This window comes from Onychomys torridus, chromosome 14 (assembly GCF_903995425.1).
Source record: "Onychomys torridus chromosome 14, mOncTor1.1, whole genome shotgun sequence".
In the NCBI taxonomy this organism is placed as follows: Eukaryota; Metazoa; Chordata; class Mammalia; order Rodentia; family Cricetidae; genus Onychomys; species Onychomys torridus.
In genome coordinates this window covers 83,130,797-83,157,303 of record NC_050456.1, presented here as the reverse complement: position 1 = coordinate 83,157,303, position 26,507 = coordinate 83,130,797, and the positions used below count along the sequence as shown (strand labels likewise).

At 41.1% G+C, this 26,507-nt stretch overlaps 1 protein-coding gene across 1 annotated transcript in view; it reads left to right on the top strand.

The window, feature by feature from the left end:
- The window catches only part of Dnah11 (dynein axonemal heavy chain 11), a 316,498-nt gene that overhangs the window by 9,371 nt on the left and 280,620 nt on the right, over positions 1-26,507 (top strand). The window contains exons 5-9 of the mRNA XM_036205362.1: positions 132-231; positions 2,593-2,804; positions 11,071-11,304; positions 12,982-13,149; positions 24,029-24,145. Coding sequence (XP_036061255.1) covers positions 132-231; positions 2,593-2,804; positions 11,071-11,304; positions 12,982-13,149; positions 24,029-24,145 — 831 coding nt within the window. The remainder of the gene's footprint in view (positions 1-131; positions 232-2,592; positions 2,805-11,070; positions 11,305-12,981; positions 13,150-24,028; positions 24,146-26,507) is intronic.

The following is a 26,507-nucleotide window of genomic DNA, read 5'->3' as shown; positions in this document are numbered from 1 at the left end:
AATTAAAAAAATAAATGTAATAAAAAAAAATACTGTGCATATTGCGTGAGTGGGATATAATGTAAAATTTTAGAGAGTAGATTTATTTAGTAAACTGGCTTGTCATTTATTCAAGTATTTTCTCACTTTAGCTTCAGGCTCCTACTGTCCTCAAGATGGTTAAGATACTGGCAGCAAGACAAAGCAGCTATTTTCCTGCTCTGCAGGGCATCGTCACCACTGTGGAAAATGGTAAGACCCCCCCAGATCCTCCTCCCGGCCTGCCATTAGTGTAGCTGTCTGCCTATAGTCCTCGGCCTTACTCCCAGCATTTGCCTACTCATCCTTGCAGTCTGCCTGCTACTCAGAGTGCAGCCATGGAGGACATGCACCTGGTTCTTCTGCTCATCTGCTCTGCACCCACCCAGTAACCCCAGGGAGCAGAGGCCATCCTTCCTTAGCTGGTGTCCATGAAAGCCTTTAGTAGAGGTTTCCAGACAGCACTTGGGCTGTGTATGGTCTTGGGCTTCACCACTCAGAATCTTCCATGGCTTGATTTCTAATTTCTTGGCTGACAAGTGCCCAGTCACTGTGGATGTTTTGGTAAAGATTAGATCCATAGAACAGAAAAATTTTGAGAGGGTGTTCAGCTAAAATTCCCTCCTCAGTGTTCTCCTTTAGTCTCTCCCGAAGGTGACAACTCATCCCAGCTTCCTGACTTGTTCATTTACTTGTCAGTGTTTAAGCAAATACAGGTATATATGGTACTGAAGGATACATCTTACAATTAAACAAACAAGCATTTTGCTTGTTTCCAACATTAGAACACTTTTCTTATCCTGTGTGCTGTTTGGAAGTGATTTAAAATTCACTTTGAGGGTTGGGGATTTATCTCAGTGGTAGAGTGTTTGCCTAGCAAGCACAAGGCCCTGGGTTCACAAAAAAATAAAAATAAAAAATAAAAAAATTTCACTTTGAAGTGTCTAGTTTTACATTGGGCTCCTAGAATTATATTTGAAAAGATGGGAAGGGGTGGTTAGTATCTCATTACTGGATTTCCAATTCTCTCAGCATACTAGCCATTTGGAAGTTGCTGGGATTCTAGCTTTCTAATGGCTAAATTGTCCTTTCCACACCTCCACTGTGGACTTGCTATGGGATATAGGGCAGTGTTTCTCACTCTAGTCATGGCTTAGGCTACATGGTTCTTTGTTCTGACAGGCTATCTAGCTATCAGTTTGTTAATAGCACCCTTCACTACTACCCACCATCCCCGTCCCAACTGTGATAAACTTAAGCGTCCCTTAGACATCATCATCTCCTGGAGGCAAACTCTCTTCTCTGAGAACCACTGGATGGAGCTTTCATATACACCTGCAGGAAGCTCTAAGCATGTTATATTTTTTCCCTCAACAAATAGAAGCAAATGACATTTTTCTTCTGTTAATATAAGATAAATGTATCATGTGAACATAGCTGTAGGAATGAGTCCTGGGGCTCTTCAGAACATTGTGAACACACAACCTGGAATTCAGAGAAAAAACTTCAATGGCTCAAACCTGTGGCCACCTAGAGGTAGAAGACCCATTCTGAAGACATACCTCAGACTGAAGTCAGCAGACATGCTTAGCACATGCAAAGGGCACTTAACTGTGGTGCTGTTATTTAATTCCTAAATTAACATCAATAAATATATATCAATCTCAGTATACTCATGCATGTGGGAGAGGAAACGGCCCAGGACCCTCTCTCTTCTCGAGGCTTTATTAGCAGGTGGAAGCCTGAGTTGGCTACTTATCAAGTCCAGCAGTGGGTGTGAGAGACAAAAGTCAACAGAATTTTCTTGTCTTTGACATGAATCCTTGGGAATAGCCACCAAAAAGTAAAGCTTAGCTTTGTTCTTCACCTTTAAATCTAGTCCACAAGCAGCTTTGGGTGAGAGGCAATTTCAGGATCGAAGTGAGAATCTTTCCTTACTCTCACATGCTTAACATGGTTTTTATTCCAATAAAATGTTCCTGTAATATTAGTCTTCATATAGTATGAGTTTTATGGCATTTAGATCACTCATGGTATTGTATTATCACACACCCTACCTGGTTCCAAACTGCTTCCATCATCACGCCTAATGAGTTTAACAAGATCTTAGTAAAAACATAGTAGAAGTTTCCCTATTTGCTGCACTAATTACTCAAAGGGGACTGAGATGAGGTGGTGCATTGTGCCTGTCCTGAGCATTCTGGAGAAGCTTGGCATCCTGGCTGTGAGATGAGGACCACACAGATGCTTTGTTCCCATGAGGTTCCAGGGGGCTGTACAGCTCTCTTTAGACTCAGAGATTCCCTTCCCTTGTGGGTCTTCAGCCACAATTACTTATGGTCTGTGAGTAACTAGATCAGTGCCCTCCAGGGAGGCTGAGTTACAAACAGGCCATCTCTGACCCTCCAAACTGCTCACATGTAGACTGCAGGATAAATAACAGAATGGGAATGTTAACAGCATTTATGACTATCTTGGGTGACAGTTGTCTTGGATTTGTAAAGTGGTTTTAATTTAAAAAAAGAAAAAAAAAAAAAGGACACTGTGTGATGTGAATTGAACTTCCCTTTTCAGCTCTTCTTGAAGCTCATGATGTGGAACTTCACCTAAGACCTCTGAGGAGGCACATTCAAGGTGTCCAGGAGGCAGAATTCCCACAGACCCGTATCCTAATTGCTCCATTGTTTCACACCATCTGTCTTATCTGGAGTCATTCCAAGTTTTATAATACTCCTCCTCGGGTTATAGTTTTACTACAAGAGTTTTGTAACCTCTTCATTGACCAGGTATGAAGCATTGACAATAAAGGACAGTAAGAATCATTGCCTTCATTAACCCAATAATAACAAACCTAGTAATGGATAAATTTCAATGACACCATTTTCCTTCTACTTTCAGACAAGACTTGTGAACTAGAAATGGCCAGGTGACTTTTCACCTCATATAGTACTCAGGTAGTTCTTGAGATAAGTCAAAGAACAAACTGGTTCTGGGTTTTGTTAAACAAATTTAAGGTAGCTTCTAGCAAAAGGCCCATGGTCCTGCTTTGTACTTTTTGATTTCTCTCAGTTTCTGTAGGAGTGTTGGCTGATGGGAGGAAGAAAATTACTCAAAATCAATTATCCTTGAAAAACAGTAATGGGGTTATATGGTAAGAATTCTGATTCATTGTTTTTAAATTTGCTTGTTTCTGTACTCCTTGCTCAGCTCAGGAACTGTCTTTTGAAAATGGATGGACCATCCCCCACTCCCACTGCCCGGCACCTTTGTGTGTGAACTTCCACCCTCCTATCCACAAATGAGAACAACACCTAGTAAGAGTTGAGAGATGCTAGGGCACCATGTGGTCTTTGTTGTCTGGGGCTGCCATACCTACATGGCCCAGTACAAACAGCTTTTCTCACAGTTCATAGTCTGCAGCCAGGGGGAGGTCAGAGCCAAGTTCTGTGGAGGAAGCTCTGTTTTGTAGGCAGCCAGCCTGCCTCTCCTTGTGAAGCCACAGTCCTGTTGGGTCTGAAAAACAAAAACAGAAAAAAACAATAGCGGTTAGCCCAGGCTGGCCCCGAACTTGCTGTGTAGCCAAGGATGGTCTTAAACTCCCAGTTGTCCTGCTTTGCCCTCCTGAGTGCTGATATTACACCCAGCAGGGGCTCACTCTTTTACTCTCCTTTATCCTTAGTTACATGCTAAAACCCCTAAGTCCATGTAGGATCTTCAAGGTTAAGGATGACGCCAGACTCCACAGATGTGTGAACTTCAGAGTCCCTAGAGCAGTGGTTCTCAGCCTTCCAGTGCTGCGACCCTTTAATACAGCTCTTCATATGGTGACCATAAAATTACTGTGTTGCCACTCATTAACTGCAGTGTTGCTGCTGTTATGAATTGTATGTAAGTATCTGACATGCAACCCCTGTGACAGGGTCATTCGACCCATAGGTTGGAAACTGCTGTTCTAGATTATGTCATTTGTGGGGGACGACTTTTACAACCAGGGTACTCTTGAGCAAGGAGAAGTAGGAAAGAAAGAAATAACTAGACGATGAGAGGAAAGACAGAAACAGAGGATAGCCTTGGGAGGGCCTGGGTCAAAATCCACCAGCCCAGAACTGTATTCAAAAGGGCTTTTTATAACAATGTCAAGGGGTGAGGCTAAAAGACCTTCCCCTGCTAGATACAACCAAATGTAGACCCTTCCAAACACCTAGTGCCCAGGCCCAAGTGGCCCAATAATCCTTTTATGCAGTCCTGCTGGGTAAAACCACTAGGAAACCGTGGTGGGCTCCAACCGTCATTGACTTGTTAATTTTCCCCATCCTGTCTCTTCTGGAGAGGTGCAGCAATACATAGGAGGGCTTTGGACACACACCAGCTGGACTCTAACCCACTCATTTAAAGGAAGTTGAATACTTCTCCAACCTCCGTTCCTCCAGTTAATGGTATCATGAGGGTCAGAAGAGACAACATGGTGCCTGGTATTTAACAGAAGCCCAGCAAGAGGCAAATCCTTGTTCTCCCATCAGATTATAGACTGGCAGGCTGGCTGTGGCTATTGATGGGGGTAGACAGCAGTGAGTTAGTTCCTTGCTGTGTTCTATCAACATCTCCTCTGTTTCTGTCCTTTGAGAGCCAAACTCTGTCTTGCTCTGTGGGTAAGCAGGTACCTGCTGCCAGCTGCTTGCTTCTCCGAGTGAGCCAGAAGCAGCTTGTTGGACTTGAGCTAGTTCTCCTCCCTGACTCCTTTTTGAAGGACTCTCTTCTCAGTTTGAAAATTACCCAAACCATTTCATTGCAAAGCTCTGTTGTCTACACCTTACGAGATAGTCCTGGTTACCTTGAAACTTGGCAGGCTATTATCTTGGTTCCCAGTCTGTGTCAATAGCTAGAGATGCCAAGCTCCTGAGGAAATACTGTTGCTTCTCTGGTTCCTTAGTCTGGTTTCTGCCCAAAGGTTCCATTGACCTGATTTCCATGATTCCCCAAGTAGCATATCAACTTTGTAGTAAGCTTGCCCCAACATGTTAGCAATCTAAAATCACCAGTGAGCCAACTCTGGTACTGGATTCTCTAAAGATCAAATTCCCTATCCTTCCACCATTGTTTTTTGTCAGGGTCTTTAAAAAAGTGTGTGTGTGTGTGTGTGTGTGTGTGTGTGTGTGTGTGTGTGTGTGTTGTGTGTATTGTGATGCACATATATGATATCTGGAGTCTTCCTGAATCACTCACCACCTTATTCTTTGAGAAAGGACCCCTCACTGAGTCTGGTAGTGGGAATCAGGAATTGTGGGGATCCATCTCTCTGACTACCCTGCTCTAGGGTTATACATGTGCAAGACCACACAGCTTCTCTGTGGGTGATGGGGTGTATCAAACTTAGGTCTTCATGCTTCTGTGGCCGTTGTTTACTAAGCCCTATCCCCAGGAACTTTTTCCTTCCTTCCTTCCTTCCTTCCTTCCTTCCTTCCTTCCTTCCTACCTTCCTTCCTTCCTTTCTTCCTTCCTTCCTTCCTTTCTTCCTTTTTTTGGATATAGAGTCTTGCTATGTACAAACTGGTCTGGAACACTGTAGGTAGCCTAAGATAGCCTTGAGTTTATGATCCTCCTGTTTGTGCTTCTTGACTGCTGGGAATACAGGGTATAAAATACCCTGCCAGGACTTAAAACAAATCAAAACCACAGGGTTTGACTGTGTACCCCTGGCTAGCCTGGAACTTATAGAGATCCACACATCTCTGTCTCCTTAGTGCTGGTATTAAAGGCAAAGACTTTTTTGTCATGCAAAGACTGAATACTTTTTTAAAATTCCATTCTATTTATTTATTTGTGTGTGTGTGTGTGTGTGTGTGTGTGTGTGTGTGTGTGTGTGTGTGAGTGATCTGTGTGTTTGTGACCATGCTAGTATGTCCATGTGGAAGTTAGAAAATAAGTTATGGGAGTTGGTTCTTTTCTCCCACCATGTGGGTCTATGGGATTGAACTCAGGTCATCAGGCTTAGCAGCAGGTGCCTTTACCTGCTGAGCCATTTTGCCAGCCCTGCATAGTACTTTTGAATTTAAAAATACCAGTACTGATACTTAGGTTGTATAGATTTCATTTCAGTTCCAACTTCCAGCATACACTGAAAAGTCAAAGATCTTGTCACACTGTTTGCCATCCCCACTGGCACAGTTGGTTGCTGGAATCCTGGGTCCCCCTGTAGGTAGGTTAGGAGCTGTCCAGAAGGTGTGGTGTCCATTGCCTGCTGCTCCCATCTGCTGCATTCATTATCAGCTGGTTCTACTTTAGTAGCAAATATGTCTTACAGTGACCAGTAACATCATTCTTTAGGCCAGTCCCATGAAAAACATCATCTGCTTGCTGGCATGGTAATATATACAAGCTCTGGTAATGGGGTCTTCCCTTGATGCCTGGGGGCATTTCTTTATTAACTTGACACTACTATGTTGTCATTGTGTATTAGCACTCATCTGGTCTCACTTATCTAGTCCATGATATGATTTCTCTCTTCTAGAGGTTGCCATCCACAGGTTCTAGATAAAGAAGGCTAAGTTTGAACAGCATGTCTTGGACAGAGGGTGTGTTAATAGTTAGCAAAATTATGAGTCTATAAAGTATATAGAAAGAATAGGAGAGCAGCTGGGAAATAGAAGCAAGCTGGCATACTGATACATTTGCCATCGACAATTAATTGACTCATGGATAATAAACTTATCAGCAATATAGTTGTCCATCAGTATCTGGGGGATTGAGCTCAGGTCATCAGGCTTAGCAGGAAATGCCTTTACCTGCTGAGCCATCTCACTGGCTCTATCTAGTGCTTTTAAGTTAAAAACATAACCAAAACAGTATGGATATTAACATTGTAGGACCTACTATAGCTACCAAACCCAATATAAGATCTATATTTGCATGCAATCTATGCATGCCATTCCATGAGCTTTAAATCACCTCCAAATTGCTTGCAGTGCCCCATAATGCAATGCAAATGAGATGTAAATAGTTGTTCTAATATATTGCTCAGAGAATGGTGATAATAAAGAGCCCCTATAGGCTCAGATGGGTTTTTTAAATGCATATGATCCATGGTTTTGAATAAGGAACCTATAGATGTGCAAGACTGACTGTGTTTTACTTTAAAAGGCTTCTGCTATGGGGATAGGTGCTCTCGAGGGTCTCTTAAGTCATACTGCTCATTTTGCAAATAAGAGAATCAACCAATTTAGCTGATGACACAAAAGTAATTAGTGGCTCCTAGCTTGATGAACATGTGTCCTGACTTCTGCCATGCTCTTTCCCTTACATTCTCTGCTGCCCAGTGCAAGGAGATAGACTGAATGTTGCTGTCTGGGATGTTAAGGACCTGTGACTTGTCTCAGGAGGTTCTGCGTGGACAGAAAGCTAATGGGCTGTGATGGACTTAGCTGGCTCTCACAGAAGCGTAGGAATGAAAACAGGATGACTTGTCACTTTATATGTAGGTAATTAGGTGAGAGGAGGCTGCTGCAACAGGAAGACAATTGAATTATCACCATCGACTTTTCAGGTTCCAAAATGTTATAGATCTTCTATATAGAAGATCTGTGGAGTGTACCATATACCATAGCAAAATCCAACTGTCTTGAAACTCAGAGCATGAAAGAAATATTCATAGTTATCTGTAACACAAATCTTAAAAGGTCTTATTAATAAAAACAAACCCAGAGCCAGGTATTGGGGTGAATGCTGAAAGATCAGAGAGACAGAATAGGCCACAGCTAACCTCACCTTGCCAACTTCTCAGCTGATCTCATTTCCTCAGACTGGAAGCCTCTAAGTCATCATCCAAATGGATCTCAGCTCAAAAGCCTAAAAGCTTAACCAGGCCTCTAGTTCCTGGTTTTCACACCTTATGTACCTTTCTGCTTCCTGCCATAACTTCCTGGGATTAAAGGCGTATGTCACCATGCCTGGCTGTTTTCAGTGTGGCTTTGAACTCACAGAGATCTAGATGGATCTCTGCCTCTGGAATGCTAGGATTAAAGGTGTGTGTGCTACCATTGCCTAACCTCTATGTTTAATATAGTGGCTGTTCTGTTCTTTGACCCCCAGATAAGTTTATTAGGGAACACAATATCACCACAGTTATCCATAAAGTGTTAATAGCCTTCATGTGGTCATTAATTGTCTGTCTAGCCTGAGTGGGAAATAAGAGTGTAGATAGGAAACAACTTGTAGAATTATAATCAGTAGGGTTTACAGATAAACACACAAATATTTTTCTTATTGCTTTGCAAATGTCATGGAGCCTATGTTGCATGTAGAGCTTTTGCATTAGTGGGAGATGGGGAAGTCTTACATCTTCATGAGAGGAACAAAAAGACCTCCCGTGTATTGTGTGGAACATGGTGCTGCCTTTCCTTCCAGTCCCCATTGAGGTGTGGGGCAACTTTTAAGCAGCCACAAAATGACACACACTTTTTTTTATTACTACATAAAAGATACATTTTGTTTTGACCGCTCCTCACTCTCCCCTCCCATCTCCTCTCAGATCACTCTTTCCATATCCCACATCTGCCTGAAACTTTTATATATACATACATAGACACACACACACACACACACACACACACACACACACACACACACACACGTCTCTTAGTTATGGTTTCTATTGCTGTGAAGAGACACCATGATTGTAAGTCTTATAATGGAAAGCATTTAATTGAGGTGACTTGCTTACAATTTCAGAGGTGTAGTCCATTGTCATCATGGTGGGGAGCATGGCGTCATGCAGGCAGACATGGTGCTGGCTTCATCTTGATCATAAGGCAACAGGAAGTGGACTGTGACAATGGGCAGTATCTTGAGTATAGGAAACCTTATTCCCACAGTGATGCACTTCCTTCAACAAGGCCATACCTACTCCGACAAATCTACACCTCCTAATAGTACCACTTCCTGAGTTTGTGGGATGAGCATACCATTGTCGTTTATTCTCTGCACTTCCATTTTTATGGTTCCCCATATTAAATTCTGTCCACTGTAAAAAAAAAAAAAAAAAAGCTTCTCATAAGGATGACCACTGTACTAATGTGAGGGTCTATGGACAAATGTTTAAAAAGCTGTTAGATGCTACATATCAATTCAGCAGACCATTAGGAGTTTCTGTTGCAGGGTCTATGACCTCTGTAGCCACAGGTTCTTGGTCAAGTTTATGGTGCCAAGCATGAGTTCCCTTCAGCTGAGCAGGCCTTAAGTGTGGTCAGATAGCTGTTGGTTACCCTTAAAGATCTTTGTGTCACTGTTGGTCATTTCTTGCTGTCTAAGTCTTTAATGTGGTTCACAAGGTGACTGTTGGTACCTTTCTCTCCCAGCAGCCTGCCTACTACCTTGTGGTACTATGAAAGCTGGCCATTGGGGGAAGAGGCTTCCAGTTCATTACCAGCTTGATTTTTCCAAGTTCTGTGACCAAAGTGTGTTGTGTATTCAGCAATAGGGTCTTACCATCAAGTTCTGGTGGGTAGCCAAGTGCAACGGCAATAGCTTTATTGCTTTGAGTGTTTTGGGGGACCCTCTTGACCAGCAACCTCCAGAGAGACATCTCACACTTAGGACTAGGCTTTCTCTTTTGCAGTCTATGGTTTTGGGGACTAACATTATTCCTCCATGCAGGGTAGTTACAATTAAACTCTATTTTTTAAAAAAATGTATTTTAGAAAGCTTATAAAAATGGTAATTTTCCATATGGCTTAAAAACTTCTTAATGTTGTTTGCCTCTCCTCTTACCCACCTCTGTTTTACCCTCTCCCCTCCCCTTTGCTCTGTCATACCTCTATGTTCTACCCCCTCTTTTAATCTCTGCCCCCCCCCCAGTGGTCCCCTTCGACTTCCCTGGAGTCTTTTCTTAAATCCTTTCACTCCAATGCAGTGTTGTTCTTTATGCTGGGGTGTGTTTGTACACAACAAGAAGGTGGGTCCTGTTCTCAGTCCAGTTAGCTTGTCTTTTGGTTGGGGAGTTGGCGCCATGGAGACTTGAAGTTATCCTGGAGAAGTGTGAGTTGATGGATGCCAGTTTGCTGCTTTGTAGAACAGTCGTGATGTCATTTGTTTCCTCCCAAGCCCCTTGACCACGCTTGTTCTCTCTTTGGTGCCAATATTCCTTCTAGTATTTTCTATAAGGCTGGTTCACCAGACACAATCTCTTTTGACCTAATTTGTATCATGGAAAATTTGTGTTGTCTCTGAATTAGGAGTTTATTCCTGTTCTCTTTATGTTCATTTGGGTGTTTGTTCATTTCCTCTTTAAACTCTGAATACTCACTGGTCTGAATTATTGCTTTTGTCCTCTCTCTCCCATCTGGATCTAAAAAAAAAAGTTCACATGGCATGGCTCAGCTCCATCATGTGCCCCATGGTACTGCTTATTCTGCCCAGCAAAAAGGTCTGCAAATGGGAATAAAATTACAGAGTTAGACTCCACATAACTAGCTCTTTTTTGGGATTTTTTTTTCAGTTTTTTTGAGACAGGATTTCTCTGTGTTGTTTTGGTGCCTGTCCTGGATCTCACTCTGTAGACCAGGCTGGCCTCAAACTCACAGAGATCCGCCTGGCTCTGCCTCCCAAGTGCTGGGATTAAAGGTGTGTGCCACCACTGCCTGGCACAACTAGCTCTTTTTGCCTTTGCAAGTGACCCCATAATATTAGTAGAGTGACCACCCTCTGAAACCTGTGTTCTGATGGATGGCCCTGCTGGCTTGTGTATTTCTTTATGTGAAAATCTGATTGTCCAGAATATTGACTGGTAGAATATCTGTGCAACATTGTCCTTCATTTGAGACTTAGTGAAAATTTTGTCTTCATGAGAATGTGTTCATCTAGAAGCGGTAGGCACTCCTCATGTTGTTCTCACATGACATGTCTTCAAAGCTCAAGTATCTAAATTTCTAGAGTTTGTGCTTTTGTTTCAACAGCATTGTTGGCTCAGTTTAGAAAGCGTCATTTAAAATCTTTAACTCAGATGGCTACAATGAAAAAAAAAATTTTTTTTTATCATGGTTCCTTTTAATTAAATCCTAGGCAAGAACATACCTGTCACCTGAAGATCTCTTGAAGGGAGAAATTGAAGACGCACTGGAAAAGGTGCAGGTGGCCATCAGTATCTTAAAGACTTTCCAAAATTCTTTTTTCAAGTCTAGAAAAGGATTGGCAAGCTATTTCACAGGAAATACAGAGTGGAGACCCTGGGATTTCCAGTCTCACCTGGTGTTTGGCAGATTTAACAAGTTTCTTGACCGGCTGATAAAAATAGAGGTATTCATTTATCTAGTTACATGTGGGTGAGGTCAAGAAGCTCATAGCTTGTCATGTGACTCGTGTGATGGGGAAGTCCTGCTCTAAGGAAAGAAGGAAGGCTTTAGAAGCTTTAGCTTTGTGGCTTTTCCTTTATTTCTTTCCTCCTTCCCTCCCTCTCTTCTTCTTTCTTTTCCCTGGCACTGGAGATCACACTTGGCCTTGCATATATATGTGGTAAGCCCTCTACATGGACATGCACCCCTGGCTCTGTTGAGACAGGGTCCCACTATGTGGCTCAGGCTAGTCTTGAACTCTATCCTCCTGCTTCTTCCTCCAAAGTGCTGGAATGACAGGACTGAACCCCCACCCCACACCTTACTTTTTATACATTTTTAAAGCTATTATTACATGAGAGTAAGTAAATCTCAACCTGTCAGTGATTAGACATAATTTCCCAAGTGCCTGTGGAAAATTATGGAACAGGAAGCTGTAAAGGAATCACCCTTCCTGTAAATGCTGAAAAAGAAATGTATGAAACTTGAAAGTAAAATTTCATACTTGAAAACCCACTTGATAATTTAAAGTATTACACTGTCATTTCTTCTGTTTAAAAAAAATCCTTTGTTTATGACAAAGTCTCACTATATAGCTCAAACTGCACCAAACTTGGTGCTTCAGAATCCTATCCTCCCACTCAATCCTCTCATGGCTGGCATTTACACTGTCATATAAATAGAGGTATTTATACTGTTCACAAGTACATAATATAAATATTACAGAATTAATTAGTAAAATTATTCATAGAACTAAAACATATGGAGAATTTACTTTGCATAAGTATTTTTAAATTATTGTTTTCTGTGTATGGATGTTTTGTCTGCATGTGTGGCTATGCACTACATGCATGCAGCTCATGTGGAGGCCTGAAGAGGGCCCAGAATCCCTTGGAACTGGAATTACCTAACCCTAACCCTCCATTGTCAGGCACCATGTGGGTGCTGGGAATCTAACTCAGGTTACCTAGAAGAACAGCTGGGGCGCTTAACCACTGAACCCTCTCTCCAGTCCTGTGTATAAGTATTTATAAAAATACAAAAACCTAGAATGTAAAAATTGAATGCACAAACTTCTGTGTTGAGCCTGACACCTTAGGCTTCTTTGGAACTGATGATACCGCCTTCTTTTCAAGTTGTTGAGTTTTCTGCAGATTTGACATTTTATCATTTATGTAAGATTTGCTGAATTTCATTCAAAACCAGATATTTATGTGAAAATTCTTTCTGTTGGTCAGCCTGGATGCCACTGAAATCTCTGAAACACCTAAGGGCGATTTGCCTCCCTCCTGTAGACAGTCTCCGGGTTTCCCCTCTAGTCATGGTGCTGGATCACTGCCACGTGTAGGTGGCCAAGGCCAGGAATGTTGGGTATCAGCCAGGGAGCTGCTGCTTTGCTATTAGGATTGCACTCAGGTTCATGTGTACACTAGGTGCTGTCTCCACTATGAGGAACCTTTCGGTGATTAAAAATGGAGTGTGATTTTAAAAATCAGCATTTGTTCTCTTCAGTGAAGTCAGCAGCATTAGTTTTCTGTGTTAGAAGTGCGCATTGATTCTGAATGTTTGAAAATGTTTGGATTGGAATCTTTAAAATCTTTGTTGCTGAAGATGACAGAAAGGTCTTTACTATTTTTTACAGGACATGTTTGTCACCATACTGGAATTTGAAAAACTGGAAAGACTGGAATTTGGTGGCACCAAGGGAGCAATCCTAAATGCTCAAATCCATGTGATGAGTGAAGAATTTATAGAATGCTGTAAAGTTTTTCAACAGAGCATTTATGACCCGTCTGACTATAATGACATGGTAATAGTATTCATTTTCCTTTTAACTCCATAGGACTGTATCATTTCAAAGCTAAAAAGGAGGTAGATTACAGTGATGGTGCAGGCTATCCAGGCAGACCTTTGTAGGACCTAAAGATGTTAATAACTCTTCAATTCTCCTAGCTCCATGTTGAAGATGAGGAACCAGAGTTGAGCTTTCAGTTCAGAGCTCTTAGACAACCATGCCTCCCTCAGTCTAGGTCAGTTTGATGTGAACATCAAAAAGGAGTTTTCTGTATTCACATTTATTGATCTGCTTGTCCAATGTCCATGTAACTTACATGCTTTATTTTAAACTTTTCTGTGTAAATTTTGGTCTGTTGACACAATTAGTTTTCCCACCATCATTACATTATTTACTAACATGCATATTGTCATATAATTTCTGTTATTTGTAACTATTAATCATTTAATAATTTAAACTTCAGAGAATTGGGGGAAGGTTTCTGATTTAAACTGCTTTTGGTTTCTATCCCTCTGAGCATGCTGGTGACCAGTGAATTCCCTGAGAGCCTTTTTCCAGCTCCAGGATAAAGAGCTTTTTATGTGATTTGCCAAAACCAGAAATTTGAGTTTGAAAAAGGAGGAGAAAAATTTAGTTTACCTTAAAAAATTGGAATGTAAGTTTATTCACTGTTGTATTTGTATTGTTCAATCTTTGAAACTTAGGAGTGCAGTATGTCAACTACATAAGAATGTGGTTAGCAAACCTGATCCTTCTGAACTCTAGAGACTTTGGGAAGTGCAGTCAATGTGAGCAAGATGTTGCCATAGTCAGTGGCTCTCTACAATGTTTCTCTATAGTTTGTGAAAAAGCAGGAGGAGTATAGTAACCATTACTCCAAGCTCATCCCAAGAGTCCTAGTAGGCACCAGAAAGATATTCAGTTTGTGGGGCTGTCCTGGGAGCCAGTAGCTCAGTCTACCTGATGACCTTGTGAAGGACTGTGAGTCTCTGGGAGAAGTAGGCAGTGTTCTTAACCTCTGAACCATCTCTCCAGCCCCCCTTTTCTTTCTTAAAGTTGTGTCTTGATTAGTTTATTTTCCCAGTGTAGTGTATCTATCATATATTTTGCTTAAAGATAATCATTTGGGGACTGAAGAACACTGGTTGCTCTTCCAAAGGACCAGGTTTGATTTCCACCATCCATATAGCAACTCACAACCCATCTGTAACTTTGGTTCCAAGAGATCTGATGTTCTTTGCTGGCCTCTATGGGCACTGCATGAATGTGGTGCACAAACATACATGCAGGCATGTCCTTTTCATTAAATGGTGACCCATTTAAATTCCTTTCATAAATGTGGAATGTGTACCTTAGGAAACTTCTATGGTAGTAGTTTTCCAAATGACTTTTCAAAAGTCCTTTACTGTTAGTTGGCCCTCCCTGTGTTACTCCTGTAGCCTGCACTTTTCATCCCTCCTCATTTTAGCCTTGTTTCCCCTTTATCTCTTTATAACACCGTGTCCTGTCTCCCCTTTCATGGGAGACACCTCTTCCCTACTGGTACTTACTAGCTACCTAGCCTCTGTGATTATTTTGATTGAAACACGCACATATCTAAAGCTTAGAAGCTAACATCCACACTTAAGAGAACACATGAAATATTTATATTTTTGAGTCTGGGTTACCTCTCTCCTGATGATTGTTTCTAGTTCTGTTTACTTGTAAGTTCATTTTTCTTCACAGCTGAATGACATTCCGCTGTGTCAATATACCACATGGAAAGGGTTTATTTTAGCTCATAGTTCCATATCCCAGTCCATCACTGAAGGAAGTTAGAAGAGGAACTTAGGCAGAAGGAGCTGTGCAGAGGCCATGGAGGAAAGCTGCTTGCTGGCTTGCTCCCCATGGGCTGCTCAGCCTGCTTGCTTACAGCTCCTGGGACTGCCAGTCCAGGAGTGGCACCACCCCAGTAAGCTGAGCCCTCCCACATCAATCAAGGAAATGAACCATTGGCTTGTCAGTCTGGTGGGGGCATTTTCTCAGTGGAGGCTCTCTCTTCCAAAATGATTCTAGTTTGTGTCAAGCTGATGTAAAACTAACCAGCACACCCTACACTGTTCTCTTGCTCTTACTCTGTCTTGTCTTCTAACTTACACAGGTTTCTTTTTTTCAATCATTTAAGGATTTTTATGTATCTTGTTTGTTTCTTTTTCAAATATTATTTATTTTTAAAGTTATTCTTTTGGGAAGGTAACATTTGCAAAAATTTAGCTTTATTCTCACTGCACAGCCTTTATGTAAGTGTAGTGTTTGGGAGCCTGAGGTCAGGGAGTTTGACACCAGACAAAGCAGCACAGCAATTCTATCTAAAAAAAAAAAAAAAATCATTGTCAAAATAATTCCAACATCATTCCTCCTCAAAGGTATCTCCATAATGAGTGTTCTATACAATGCCTCAGAAAAATTGGTGCAGTTACTGACACAAGTCTGTGTTCGTCCTTTTGTTTTTTATTTTTGCATAAACAGCCTCCAACATACAATGTAACCATCTTGTTCCTAACTGTATTTTGGCAGTTTTTTGGGTGTTGCCATAATTATATTTCTGCTTTCCTTTTGTTCACAGTTTCACACTTGTCAATAAATTGTGGAGTTTATTGAGTAGCTTATGTTATCTTATACTATTATTTAGAGTAATAGAGTTGTTCAACAATTTAGCTAGAAATTTCTGCTTCTAGAAAAGTCTGGGTGTGATTTTTTTACTAGTCCTCATGTCAAACACAACTAAGATCCTTGCCATTACACCACACACACACACACACACACACACACACACACACACACACACACACACATGAAATCAGATTGGACAAGAACCTCAGAATCCAAGAAACAATATGGAAGTAAGTTCCTTGGGTTTTCATATTGTATAAAATAGTCTAGAATTAGAAACAAATGTATCAGCAACCTAGAAATGCCAGTAGGCTTGCAACATTGACTCCTATAAAAACCTGACTATGTTCTAGCCAGGAGACCAAGAAGAGGGCTCCCCTTGTAAAACAGAAAATTTACAAGTGTCTACATTGTAGCCAAGTACCAAAGAAGCAGCTGTGCCCCCACCACTACCACTCCAGGAAGGCTGGGTAGGAACTCTATAAACTACAGAGCTGCCATCCAATTGCTCTATCCCTCACCCCTGCTGGGTGGTGTCAGAGGTGACTAAGAAGGAGCCTTGGTCTTCATGCCTGCTGGCAGGAGAGAGCCCCTCTCCACGGTGTTGGTGGAGACCATATAGAAATCTGATTTTTGTTGTTGTTTGTGTTTTGCGTCACCTGGTAGATCCCCATGTCAGAGGTGTGGGATTAGAGGAAGCCTAGTTGAGACTGACGACTTTCACACATGTGGTATCCACAGAGCCCACACAGGAAGTTGGACCTGTAACCAGGAGACAGTCTACTCTTATGTATTTGGAGGGTTCTGGTGGAGATACTGGACCTGTGTCTCCATCTGACAGTAATGGAGGTTTATGGTCCAAACCTCAACATTTGACAGTGTTCAGGTATCAGTTGATGCACACTCACTGTATTGTGGTCCAGGAAGGTCTCAGTTGAGAAGGTCAGCAGCACTGATGCTGGAGACATTGGAAGCATCTGACAGAAATTGCTCTGTTTTAGAGACAGAGTTACAGTGCTGTTCTGTCAAACTGCACTATGGTGTCTGCTGCTGTTTGTTTTTTGGCTCTTTTCAGAGGGGCCCGCCACCCAGTTCCCGAATAAACTACTCATGGAGGCTTAGTTTTACTCATGAATGCCCAGCCTTAGCTTGGCTTAGTTTCTAGCTAGCTTTCCTCGACTTAAAATTATCCTGGCTACCTTTTGCCTCTGGGATTTTTGTTTCTATTCCTAAATACCTTTCTTTGTTTCTTACTACATGGCTGGCTATGTAGCTGGCTGGCCCCTGGAGTCCTCTGCCTCCTCTGGCTGCTAGCTCTTTTCACTCCTCCATCTTTTTTTTCTTCTCCTCCCAGATTTTTCCTTCTATATATTCTCTCTGCCTGCCAGCCCCACCTATTTTTCTCCTGCCTTGCTATTGGCCAGTTCTTTATTAAACCATCAGGTGTTTTACACAGGAACAGTAACACAGCTTCACAGAGTTAAACAAATGCAACATGAACAAAAGTAACACATCTTAAAATAATATTCTACTACAGTGTCAAACTCCTAAGCCCAAGTGACTCTGACCTCAGGTTCCCAAGTACTGGGCTTACACATGTGCATCACTATGCCTGTCTTTTAAATTCAATTTTAAAAACTGAAAGCAAGAGAGAAATTACCTCTTACTTGTATAGAGGAATATAATTCAATTGGTGGATTTCTTATCAGAAGCCACAGATGTCAGAATTCACTGGGCAAAATAGGTTCTGAGAAAGGACTGTAAATCTAGAGTTCTCTGCCCTCAGGAGCAAAGGGGAAGCCAAGAGACAACCAGATGAACTTTAAAAACTAAAAGAATGCCACCAGCAAACTGATCTTAAGAGAGTGACTAAAAGGTTTTGGTGTATATAAGAAATGGTAAAGGAAGGAGCTTTATATACCAGCAAGGATCCAGCAGATAGATGGATGTAACACGTATTACAACAGGTCTTCCTTTTCTCCAGCCTTCTAAGTTATGTTTAAAAGTGGGAGTAAAGCATTATCCCTGCTTTTTGTGTGTGTTAAGAGATTGAACCTAGGGCCTCATAGAAGCTAGGCAATTGTCCCCTGAGATGTATTGAATCCAATACCACTTCTAAATGTATGTACAGAAAATACTTAAGACAATTATACTATAGGTGCAAGAGGGTAAGGATTAAGAAGCACTGGCCAGCTCAATGTCATGAACTTTTCTCCAGTGCCGTCTTCTGGAAATTTTATGGCTTTCGCTGTTACAATTAAGGCTTTAATCTACTTTGAACTAATTTTTAAGTGTTATAAGGGTCCAAGTTGACTCCTGCAAAAGGATAATCAATCAATCTCCCCAGCAGCATTTGTTGAAGAGATTGTTCTTGCCTTACTGAATGGTTTTGCACCCTTATCAACAATTATTTGAGTTTGTGTATGTGAGAGTTTATGTCTGAGCTTTCTATGCTATTTCATTGATCTATATGCCAGTACTACATTGTTATCAATATTGTAGACTTGTAAACTGTGTTATCACAAAGTATAAGCCTACTAACTTTGGAAAGATTTTGTCAGACCTTTAGAGCAATGTTTTTTAATTACTGCAAAGGCATCGTTGAGAGATTTTGATGGGGATTAGACTGACAGGACAGATTGTTTTGGATAGTATTTTCTCTGTAATGATATTAAATCTCCTGGCCCATGTAAGTGGGATATCTTTCTACCCACCCTTTCTTTAATTGCTTATAGCAACTATTTTATAGCTTCTGGTATATGTCTTTGACTTCTTAGGTCAAACTTACTATGAAGTATTTTATTCTTTTTAATACTACTATAGATGGAATTGTTTTCTTACTTTGTAGGATTGTTCATTGCTAGTATACATAAATGCAAGTGCTTTTCTTCTCCCTGTGTACGTATGTTTATGTATCTTGTCTGTGCATGAGAGTATCCATATGGGGGGAGGTCAGGGGTCAACCTCCTGTGTTGTTCCCCAGGCTCCACATTCCTGGCGCTTGACAATTAGGCTAGGCTTGCTGGCCAGTGATCCCAGGGAGCCTCCTGGATTAAAAGCACAATGCCACCACACCTGGCTTTATTTATCCAGGTCCCAGGGAAGGAACACAGATTATGTTTACACAGAAGACAGTGCTTTACTGACTGAGCTCTCCAGTCCATAACTGACTTCGTGTATTGATTTCTCAACCTGCCACCTTGCTGAGTTTGTTTATTGACTGCATTTCTTAGGTTTGTAATCTTTAGATAAAATCATGCCACCTGTGAATAGACATGTTTACCATGATTACTTTCCAATTTGGATGCTTTTTGTTTTACTTGCCTAATTGCCCTGGCGAGAGCTCCTGATGCTATATTGACTTTGAGGTGGGTGTTCTTGTCTTGTTCTTGACTTAAGAGAAGAATTTTTATCACGTTCACCTTTGGGAACGATGTTAAACACTCAGTGCCCACAGGGTACCCTTGTCATGTTGAGGATCTTTAGTTCTGTTCTTATGTCATTGAATGTTTTTCTAAAGAAAGAGTGTTGAATATTAAGCTGCTTCTGTATCAACTGAGATCATGTCAGTCCCCTCCCCATTCTCATTCTGTTAATGTTAATTTTTTTGTATGTTAAACCATCCTGCTATTATGAAATATTTCTCTTGACCACTTGGTAATTCTTCTAATGTACCGCTGAATTCTGTTTGTGTGTTGTCTCACCACTTATAAGGAATGTTGGTCTGAAGTTTTCACTTCTTGAAATACCTTTACCTGACCTTGGTATCAGAGCAGCGCTTATTTCAGAGTTAGCAAGCTTGAGAAAGATTGGTCTTAATTCTCTTTTAAATACTCATAGTAAGACTATCTGGTCTTGAGCTGTTGTCTGTTGGGAAGTTGCTTGTTTACTTATTTAATCTCCTTACTAGTTTTTGCTTTTCTGATTTGTTCTTGTTAGATGGTATATCTCTAGGAATTTGTCCTTTCCATCTGGGTTACCCACTTTCTCCCCAACCTCCCTGAAAGTCCTGCTATGTGGACCGGCTAATGTGCTCCTCACCCTAGCTTCCTCTGCCACCATGTGCTGGGCTCACAGACAAGCACCACCATCCATGCCTAGCTATGATTTCTAATTTTGTGCATAGTTATTCACAGTGCTGCTTTGTAATCCTTTTTATTTCTAGAAAATCATAATAATATCTCCAGTTTCATTTTGTAATATTAAGTATTCAGAGAAAACTGAATGTGAGAGACATAATCTAGAGAAAATTTGTCAATCTTTTGAATTGATGTGTTTGGATCATTTTTGTTTAATGTAACTAAAGTATTGTATTTTAAAGAATCAACACTTCATTTTGTTGTGTACCTCATGTTGTACTTAGCTCTTTTGGCGTGTTTATTTTGTATATCAGTGATTTTGTATCCTCTGACCTACCTACTTCCATTTCCTTCAAACAATAGCTCAAGTCCATGTATAGTGAGACCATATAGTGGTTTTCTTTGGGTTTGATTCATTTCCCTCACACAGTGTACCCTAGGGTGTCTGTGTCATGACAAATGACAAGATTTCCTTTCTTTCTGAGCAGAGTAACGTTCCATTTTATATAAACTCACCCCCGCCCTCTCTCTCATGTGTGTCTGTGTAATTGTTTAGCCCATTTATGTGTTGACCACCATTTACATTGTTGCATATCCTAGAGTGAGTTCCTGAACTTCTTACAGCTGCCGTTCTGAGGTGATTTCGTCTCAACTGAAGGTAGACTCAGGTGAAGGATCACTGAGTTATACAGTTCGTCCATCTTCACATTCTTCAAGATCCCTGCACTTGTTCCCACAATGGTTGTACCAACCTGCATTCAAACCAGTACAAAGAGAATATAGACCACACCAAAGGGGATTTGACCTAGAGGTGTAAAGCAGGTTTAGTATTTGGTGTAAATTTGAAACTGATATTATAGTTTACAATTTAAATCTCTTGGTTAAAGGATACAAAATAGCAGATATATGAAATAAACAGGCCAAGATCTATCGGCAACACCTGCACTGTAAAATGTCAATTGTGTGGGATTTCGGATTTAAAAATAACCGAAGTGGGGGGATTATGCTAATCACTCCAGAAGACAAAATTGATGAAGTTTAATATCTATTCATGCCTGCCTTCTCCCTGCCACCCACACCCACTGGAAGGGCAGGGACAGAGTAGATAAAGAACTCCAGTCAAAAACCTAAAGTATAGGCCCTTAATAGTGATGGATTTCTTAAAGTGCTGAACACACAGCTGCCTGATCAGCATCTCTACCAGGAATCCGATGGATACCTTAAAATTAACCTGTTCAGAACTAAGTCTTTACCCAGCCCCCTGGCCACTCAGCTCTTCAATGTCATGAGTAATTGGCTTCTTAGGGGAAGTGCTCAGAGTCGTCCCTAATTCCACTCATTTTCTCACGACGTCCAGTTCCTCTGAGTTTGTCTGGGAAGTACATCTATGGCTCATTTTTCACCTGGACTGCTGCATTTGCCTGTAAGCTGTTCCTCTCTGGCCTGTGTTGGCTCCATTAATTTATTCTCTGTAGCTTGAGAGCCTTTTACATGCTTAGTCAAATCATGGCTTTTCTCTAATTAAAACCTTTTGGTAGATTCTCAGGATGCTGATAAAGGCAATTTTGTACTCTCCAGAATATAGGGACATTTTTTATGATTCCTGAGTCATGCTAACTCACCACTTACTATCTAATAAATACTTATTGAGACACAGCTTTGAGCTGGGGACTCTATGAAATATTAGTACTATCACTATGAAAAATAAATCTGGTCATTAGGCTTATTGACTCAGAATCCAAGGGAGACTCCAGGTAGGCAATTACTATCCAGCACACTTAGTGCTGTGGCATGAAAATGGAGCCCTGTTCCAGAGGTGAAAATACACAGAGATCTGTAACATAAATAGGCAGGAAGCGAGAGAGAAGTTGGTAAAGGCAATTAGGGATGATAGATATGGCTGGATCCTAGAGTGAGAATACTGAGGTGGTATCTGAACACTTTAGAGCCTTGAGAACCATATTATTATTATGATATTTTAATACATTCAGATTATGAAGTGAGATGATAATTTATAGGATTTGGACTCGCAGTGACATAGATTACTTAGGCTGCATCCTGGAGGATGTTTAAAGCCGGCAACAGCAGCCTGGAGGAACAGCCAACGGCAGCTGTGAGGGTCTTGGTGGAAGAGGTGCAAATAGACAGCAGGGGATAGTTAAGAGCGAAGATGGCTGGCAGGTGTCGAAGAGTCAGGGAGGCTTCCCAAGTTTCTTTAGGGGCTTTCAAAATGAGCAACTTGACAGAAAAGATGATGGATTCAAATTTATGTATGTGTGACTTCTCTGTGGCAGTGTCTTTATACCAAGTGTGTGTGTGTGTGTGTGTGTGTGTGTGTGTGTCTACGTTGGTGATTCTGGTTTTATCCCCTTATGATGTAGTCATGGCACCTAGGGGTTAAATGGTTAAGGATTACAGACTGTGTACTCTGTTTCTATCCTGAGAAGAGGGTATGTGAGGCTTGTTAAAACTTGTTGGGAAATTGTGTTTACTTCCAAGTGAGTGATTCTTGAATGGAGAGGTTGCTTGGCTAGAATTCAGGAGACTTAGCTCCATCCTCTTGATGCTAAATGTCATGTTGTGGTTTGTGACAGAGTCCAGAACTCTACCATGAGCTGCTCTTTCCATCCAAGTTAAACTCATTGTAAGAGACCCACTCAGGGTGCTCTAACAACCCTGAGAGTCTGGTGCCTTGTAAACATGAGACATTTATTTCTCACTGTTCTAGGGGCTTGAAAGTCCAAGATGAAGGCATCGGCTGATTCAGGGTGGAATAAGGACTGCCCTTGGCTCCCAGGACCCACTGTGTCTTCATGTGTTGGGGTGGATGAGAGTCTCTCTTACACATCTCTAAGAGGGCACAGGTCCCATTCCATCAGGAGGGCCCTGCCCTTTCTTCCTCATTTCCAGAAATCACTGCCCTTTGTATGTTTGGATTTCACTGTGGAATCTGGGGGCAGCAGAAACACTGAGACCATGGCAGGTACATTTCTTCACAGAAGCCAGAGGATGGGCTCATACTGTATGTATAGTAGTGCAGTTTACATATTAAATAATATAATTAAATGATTAGATATAGTTTTAAACAGAAAAAGAATATCAGGTCACAAACCCCTCCCCCACAGAACAAATTAAAACATTTTTTCCTAAATGGGTCAATGTAATAAACATATTCAGTGACTGTTCATGCCTGATTCCTTTTACACTAATAGTCAGTGGCATTAGAGGGGAAGTTCACAGTCATTGGCTCTGACGAATAACATACACTGAGTTTGTTTAGGATGCAAAAAATGTACCTTGCTACCTGAGTTTGTTTTGCCTCTTACAAAATGGAAAATCAATATCAACTTGTGCCATATGTTGTAAAGATTGAGTAAATGTAAGGCCCTGAGAACAGAACTAAACAGATCTAGCCACGGGTACAATGGTGGTGGTATTGCTGATTTTCTTGGTGCACAGCCAAGGCCTTCAACATCCTAAGCCTGGGATGCACTTCAGGCAGCCTGGTTGTGAAGCCTGGGGATGGCTGTCATCCCCAGGGACAGCTCTACTGAAGGTGACTGTGGCTCTGAAGACATTCCCTCCCAGTTTCTTTCCTTCTAATCATGGGTGTGGGTGGTTATGCATGAGGAGGAAACTGGGGGTTGTCAGCTGCATATTAATGAGAACCTGGGAATATCTGAGTATTTCCACTTCTGCTGTCTCTCCTGGTGCTTTCTCACGGATGCGTGGATTTCAGTTCTTACCTGGTAACACAGTGTTTTCATGCACAGGTTTTCCATCCCCAAAATAATCAAGATTTCCAGGGAACTTATAGATGACCCACGCTTCTAATAGAGATGTTCTGAGATGCTGTACTCTTTATCTGTGATTGAGATGGTTGGAGGAAGGCAGACACACTGATGCCCACATACAAGTGTGGGGCCACAGTACTGGGAGGGCTGAGCCTCGGAAAAACATGGGTAATGTGCTACACAGAGTTCTAGAAGATGACCACTTGGGCAGTCAGTCAGATGCAGCTGTTCTTGGTCTCCTCTGGGAATCCGCTTACAGAAAATAAACTAATTGAGAGACTGAGGGAAAGTAAGGCAAAGCTTAAATGGTTGCCATTTTCACTGCGGAAGTCTTCTCTGTAAACTGATATTTTATTTTTCATGATACAGGGGTTTGAAAGTGACTATTTCAAATTCAAGTCCAAAACCCTGGATTTTGACAGAAGGCTTGGGACGCTGCTCTGCGAAGGTCTCTGCAGTTGCAGTTGTTTGGAATCTGCATTTAAGGTCAGTTTTGAGGAAGCTCCTGAGGAAGTGAATCATTTAGACTGGTAGATGAAAAGGCTAAATATGTTCTTTTCTGATTCAGGTAAAGTATTAACCAGATCAGTCACATTTTCTTTGTGTTCAAGCCCACTGGATAATAAAATTTGAATAACATGCTGGAGAATAATGACGTTTACTCTGGGAAGGTCATTTTTAGGACATCTAACTCTTGATCTTTTCTGGCATCCACTGTATTTTAGCTCTCATTTCCTGTAGAGTGAGTTGGATGTGGCCAATGAAATATTGACTCTACAGTAGGCCACATTGAAAAGTTAAAAAAAAAATTCTATAATTTCAGTAATTCTTTACTTTAGATTCTTTGCATATGCTGGGGTCATCTGCTTACTTTATTACTCTGACTGAAACAAATAAGGACTATTTCATTGGGTGTAAGGTACCACTGATTACCAGGCATTATTTATGTGTCAATAAGAAAAAAATGCTGCTAAATTAATTATAATTTCATTGATTGTCTAGTGCATTCTGACATCAGAGATATTGAAGCATACAAGAATGTTTTGTGAATGAACTTAATAGATTGTATGTGTATTAAGAATCATGTAAAAGGTTAGGGGATGTAGGTCAGTGGTAGAGTGCTCACCAGCTTGTATGTAGGTGAGTGGAAGGAAGGGAGAGAGGTAGGGGACTGGGGTAGTTCTGGGAAAGAAATGCATTTTGATAGCTCCTGGAGATGAAAAGTTTGTAATATGGAAATAGGAACAGCATGTTTTTTTTGTTGTTGTTTTGTTTTTTTAAAGTGAATTGCAAGTGACATATAAGTGACTATTAGGTGATATCCCAAAGAGAAATGGAGCATTTGCCACCCAGGAGAGCACAGTTGGGAACTGCAGCACAATGTGAAGTAATATAGCAGGCCAGTTTTCAAAGAAGATACTATTGGGTTTGGAGTTTTCAGATGGTTTGACCAACACTGGTGAAGCTTGTAGCACAAATTGTTAGAAGGTCTTATTAATAAAAACAAACCTGGAGCCAGGTATTGGGGTGAACGCTGAAAGATCAGAGAAGCCGAACAAGCCACAGCTTCCTCACCTCGCCAGTTCCTCAGCTGATCCTGTTTCCTCAGACTGGATGCCTCTGAGTCCTCATCCAAATGGATCTCAGCTGAACTGTGCTGCTTAAAAGCCTAAAAGCTTAACCAGCTCTAGTTCCTGTTTTTCACACCTTATATACCTTTCTGCTTCCTGCCATCACTTCCTGAGATTAAAGGCATGAGTCACCATGCCCAGCTGTTTCTAGTGTGGCTTTAAACTCACAGAGATCCAGATGGATCTCTGCCTCCCAAGTGATAGGATTAAAGGTGTGTGTGCCACCATTTTCTGGCCTCTGTATCAATGGCTGTTCTCTGACCCCAGATAAGTATATTAGGGTACATAGTACTTTGGGGAACACAATATCACCACAGAAGCTACTGTGTCTGTTTCCTCTTTAAGTCAACTACTGAGTATTGTCACAGCGAGGATTGAGAAGGAGCAAATGGCAATTTCTTTCTTTTCTTTTTCTTTTTTTTCAACAAAAAAACATTTCAGACAAAACTGAGATGCTCATAGGCCAAGATAGATGGCATGTTTCTGTGGTTTCCTATCTTGGGTACAATTAATTTATTTTTAATATACTATTTTTCTTTGGCTAGATATGCATACATATTGTTCTTAGACAAAATGACAGCCTTCTGATCCACTTTGTGGCCTTTCTCATTTAGCAAAGAGTTAGGCTTTTTTTTTTTTTTTTCCTAACCAAATTGAATAGTAGTTCTTTCTAATGTCTGTGCTTGACTTCTCATATTTCTGTTACTGGAAATTGTTCTCTTTTAAGCTTTTGTGGGTAACCAAAGAAAGAACAGAGTGAACTCTCAATATAGAGAGATTTCTAACTCCATTTAATTAGCAATCTAGTTCAAATTGTTCTTCTTGCCCACTCACAACCATTAACATGGGTTATTTAAGTACATGTTAGTTTGTTTGTTTTTTTTCTAAGCAGCTTCATCTTGTCAAGTGGTTTAAAAAAAGCACTCCACATTATTTGTAGCTTGACTACTAAAATAATAAGATAAAATCCTGCCTTAAGAAACCCAGGATGATGGGCATCCTCTTCTAGCTTTTGTTAGGATTAGGTTGCCTTTTAGACAGCAGGTTCTTTCTGATAGCCCGAGGGTAATTGGATTAACTGGAGTTAGAAATGACACACTGTAGGGATGGTAATGGTAGAGAGAGATGTACGGGATTACATACTCCAAGGAATCACGATTACGACCATAGACACAGGCTGATGACCTCTGACCACTGATTGTTCCAGAGGAGGGATA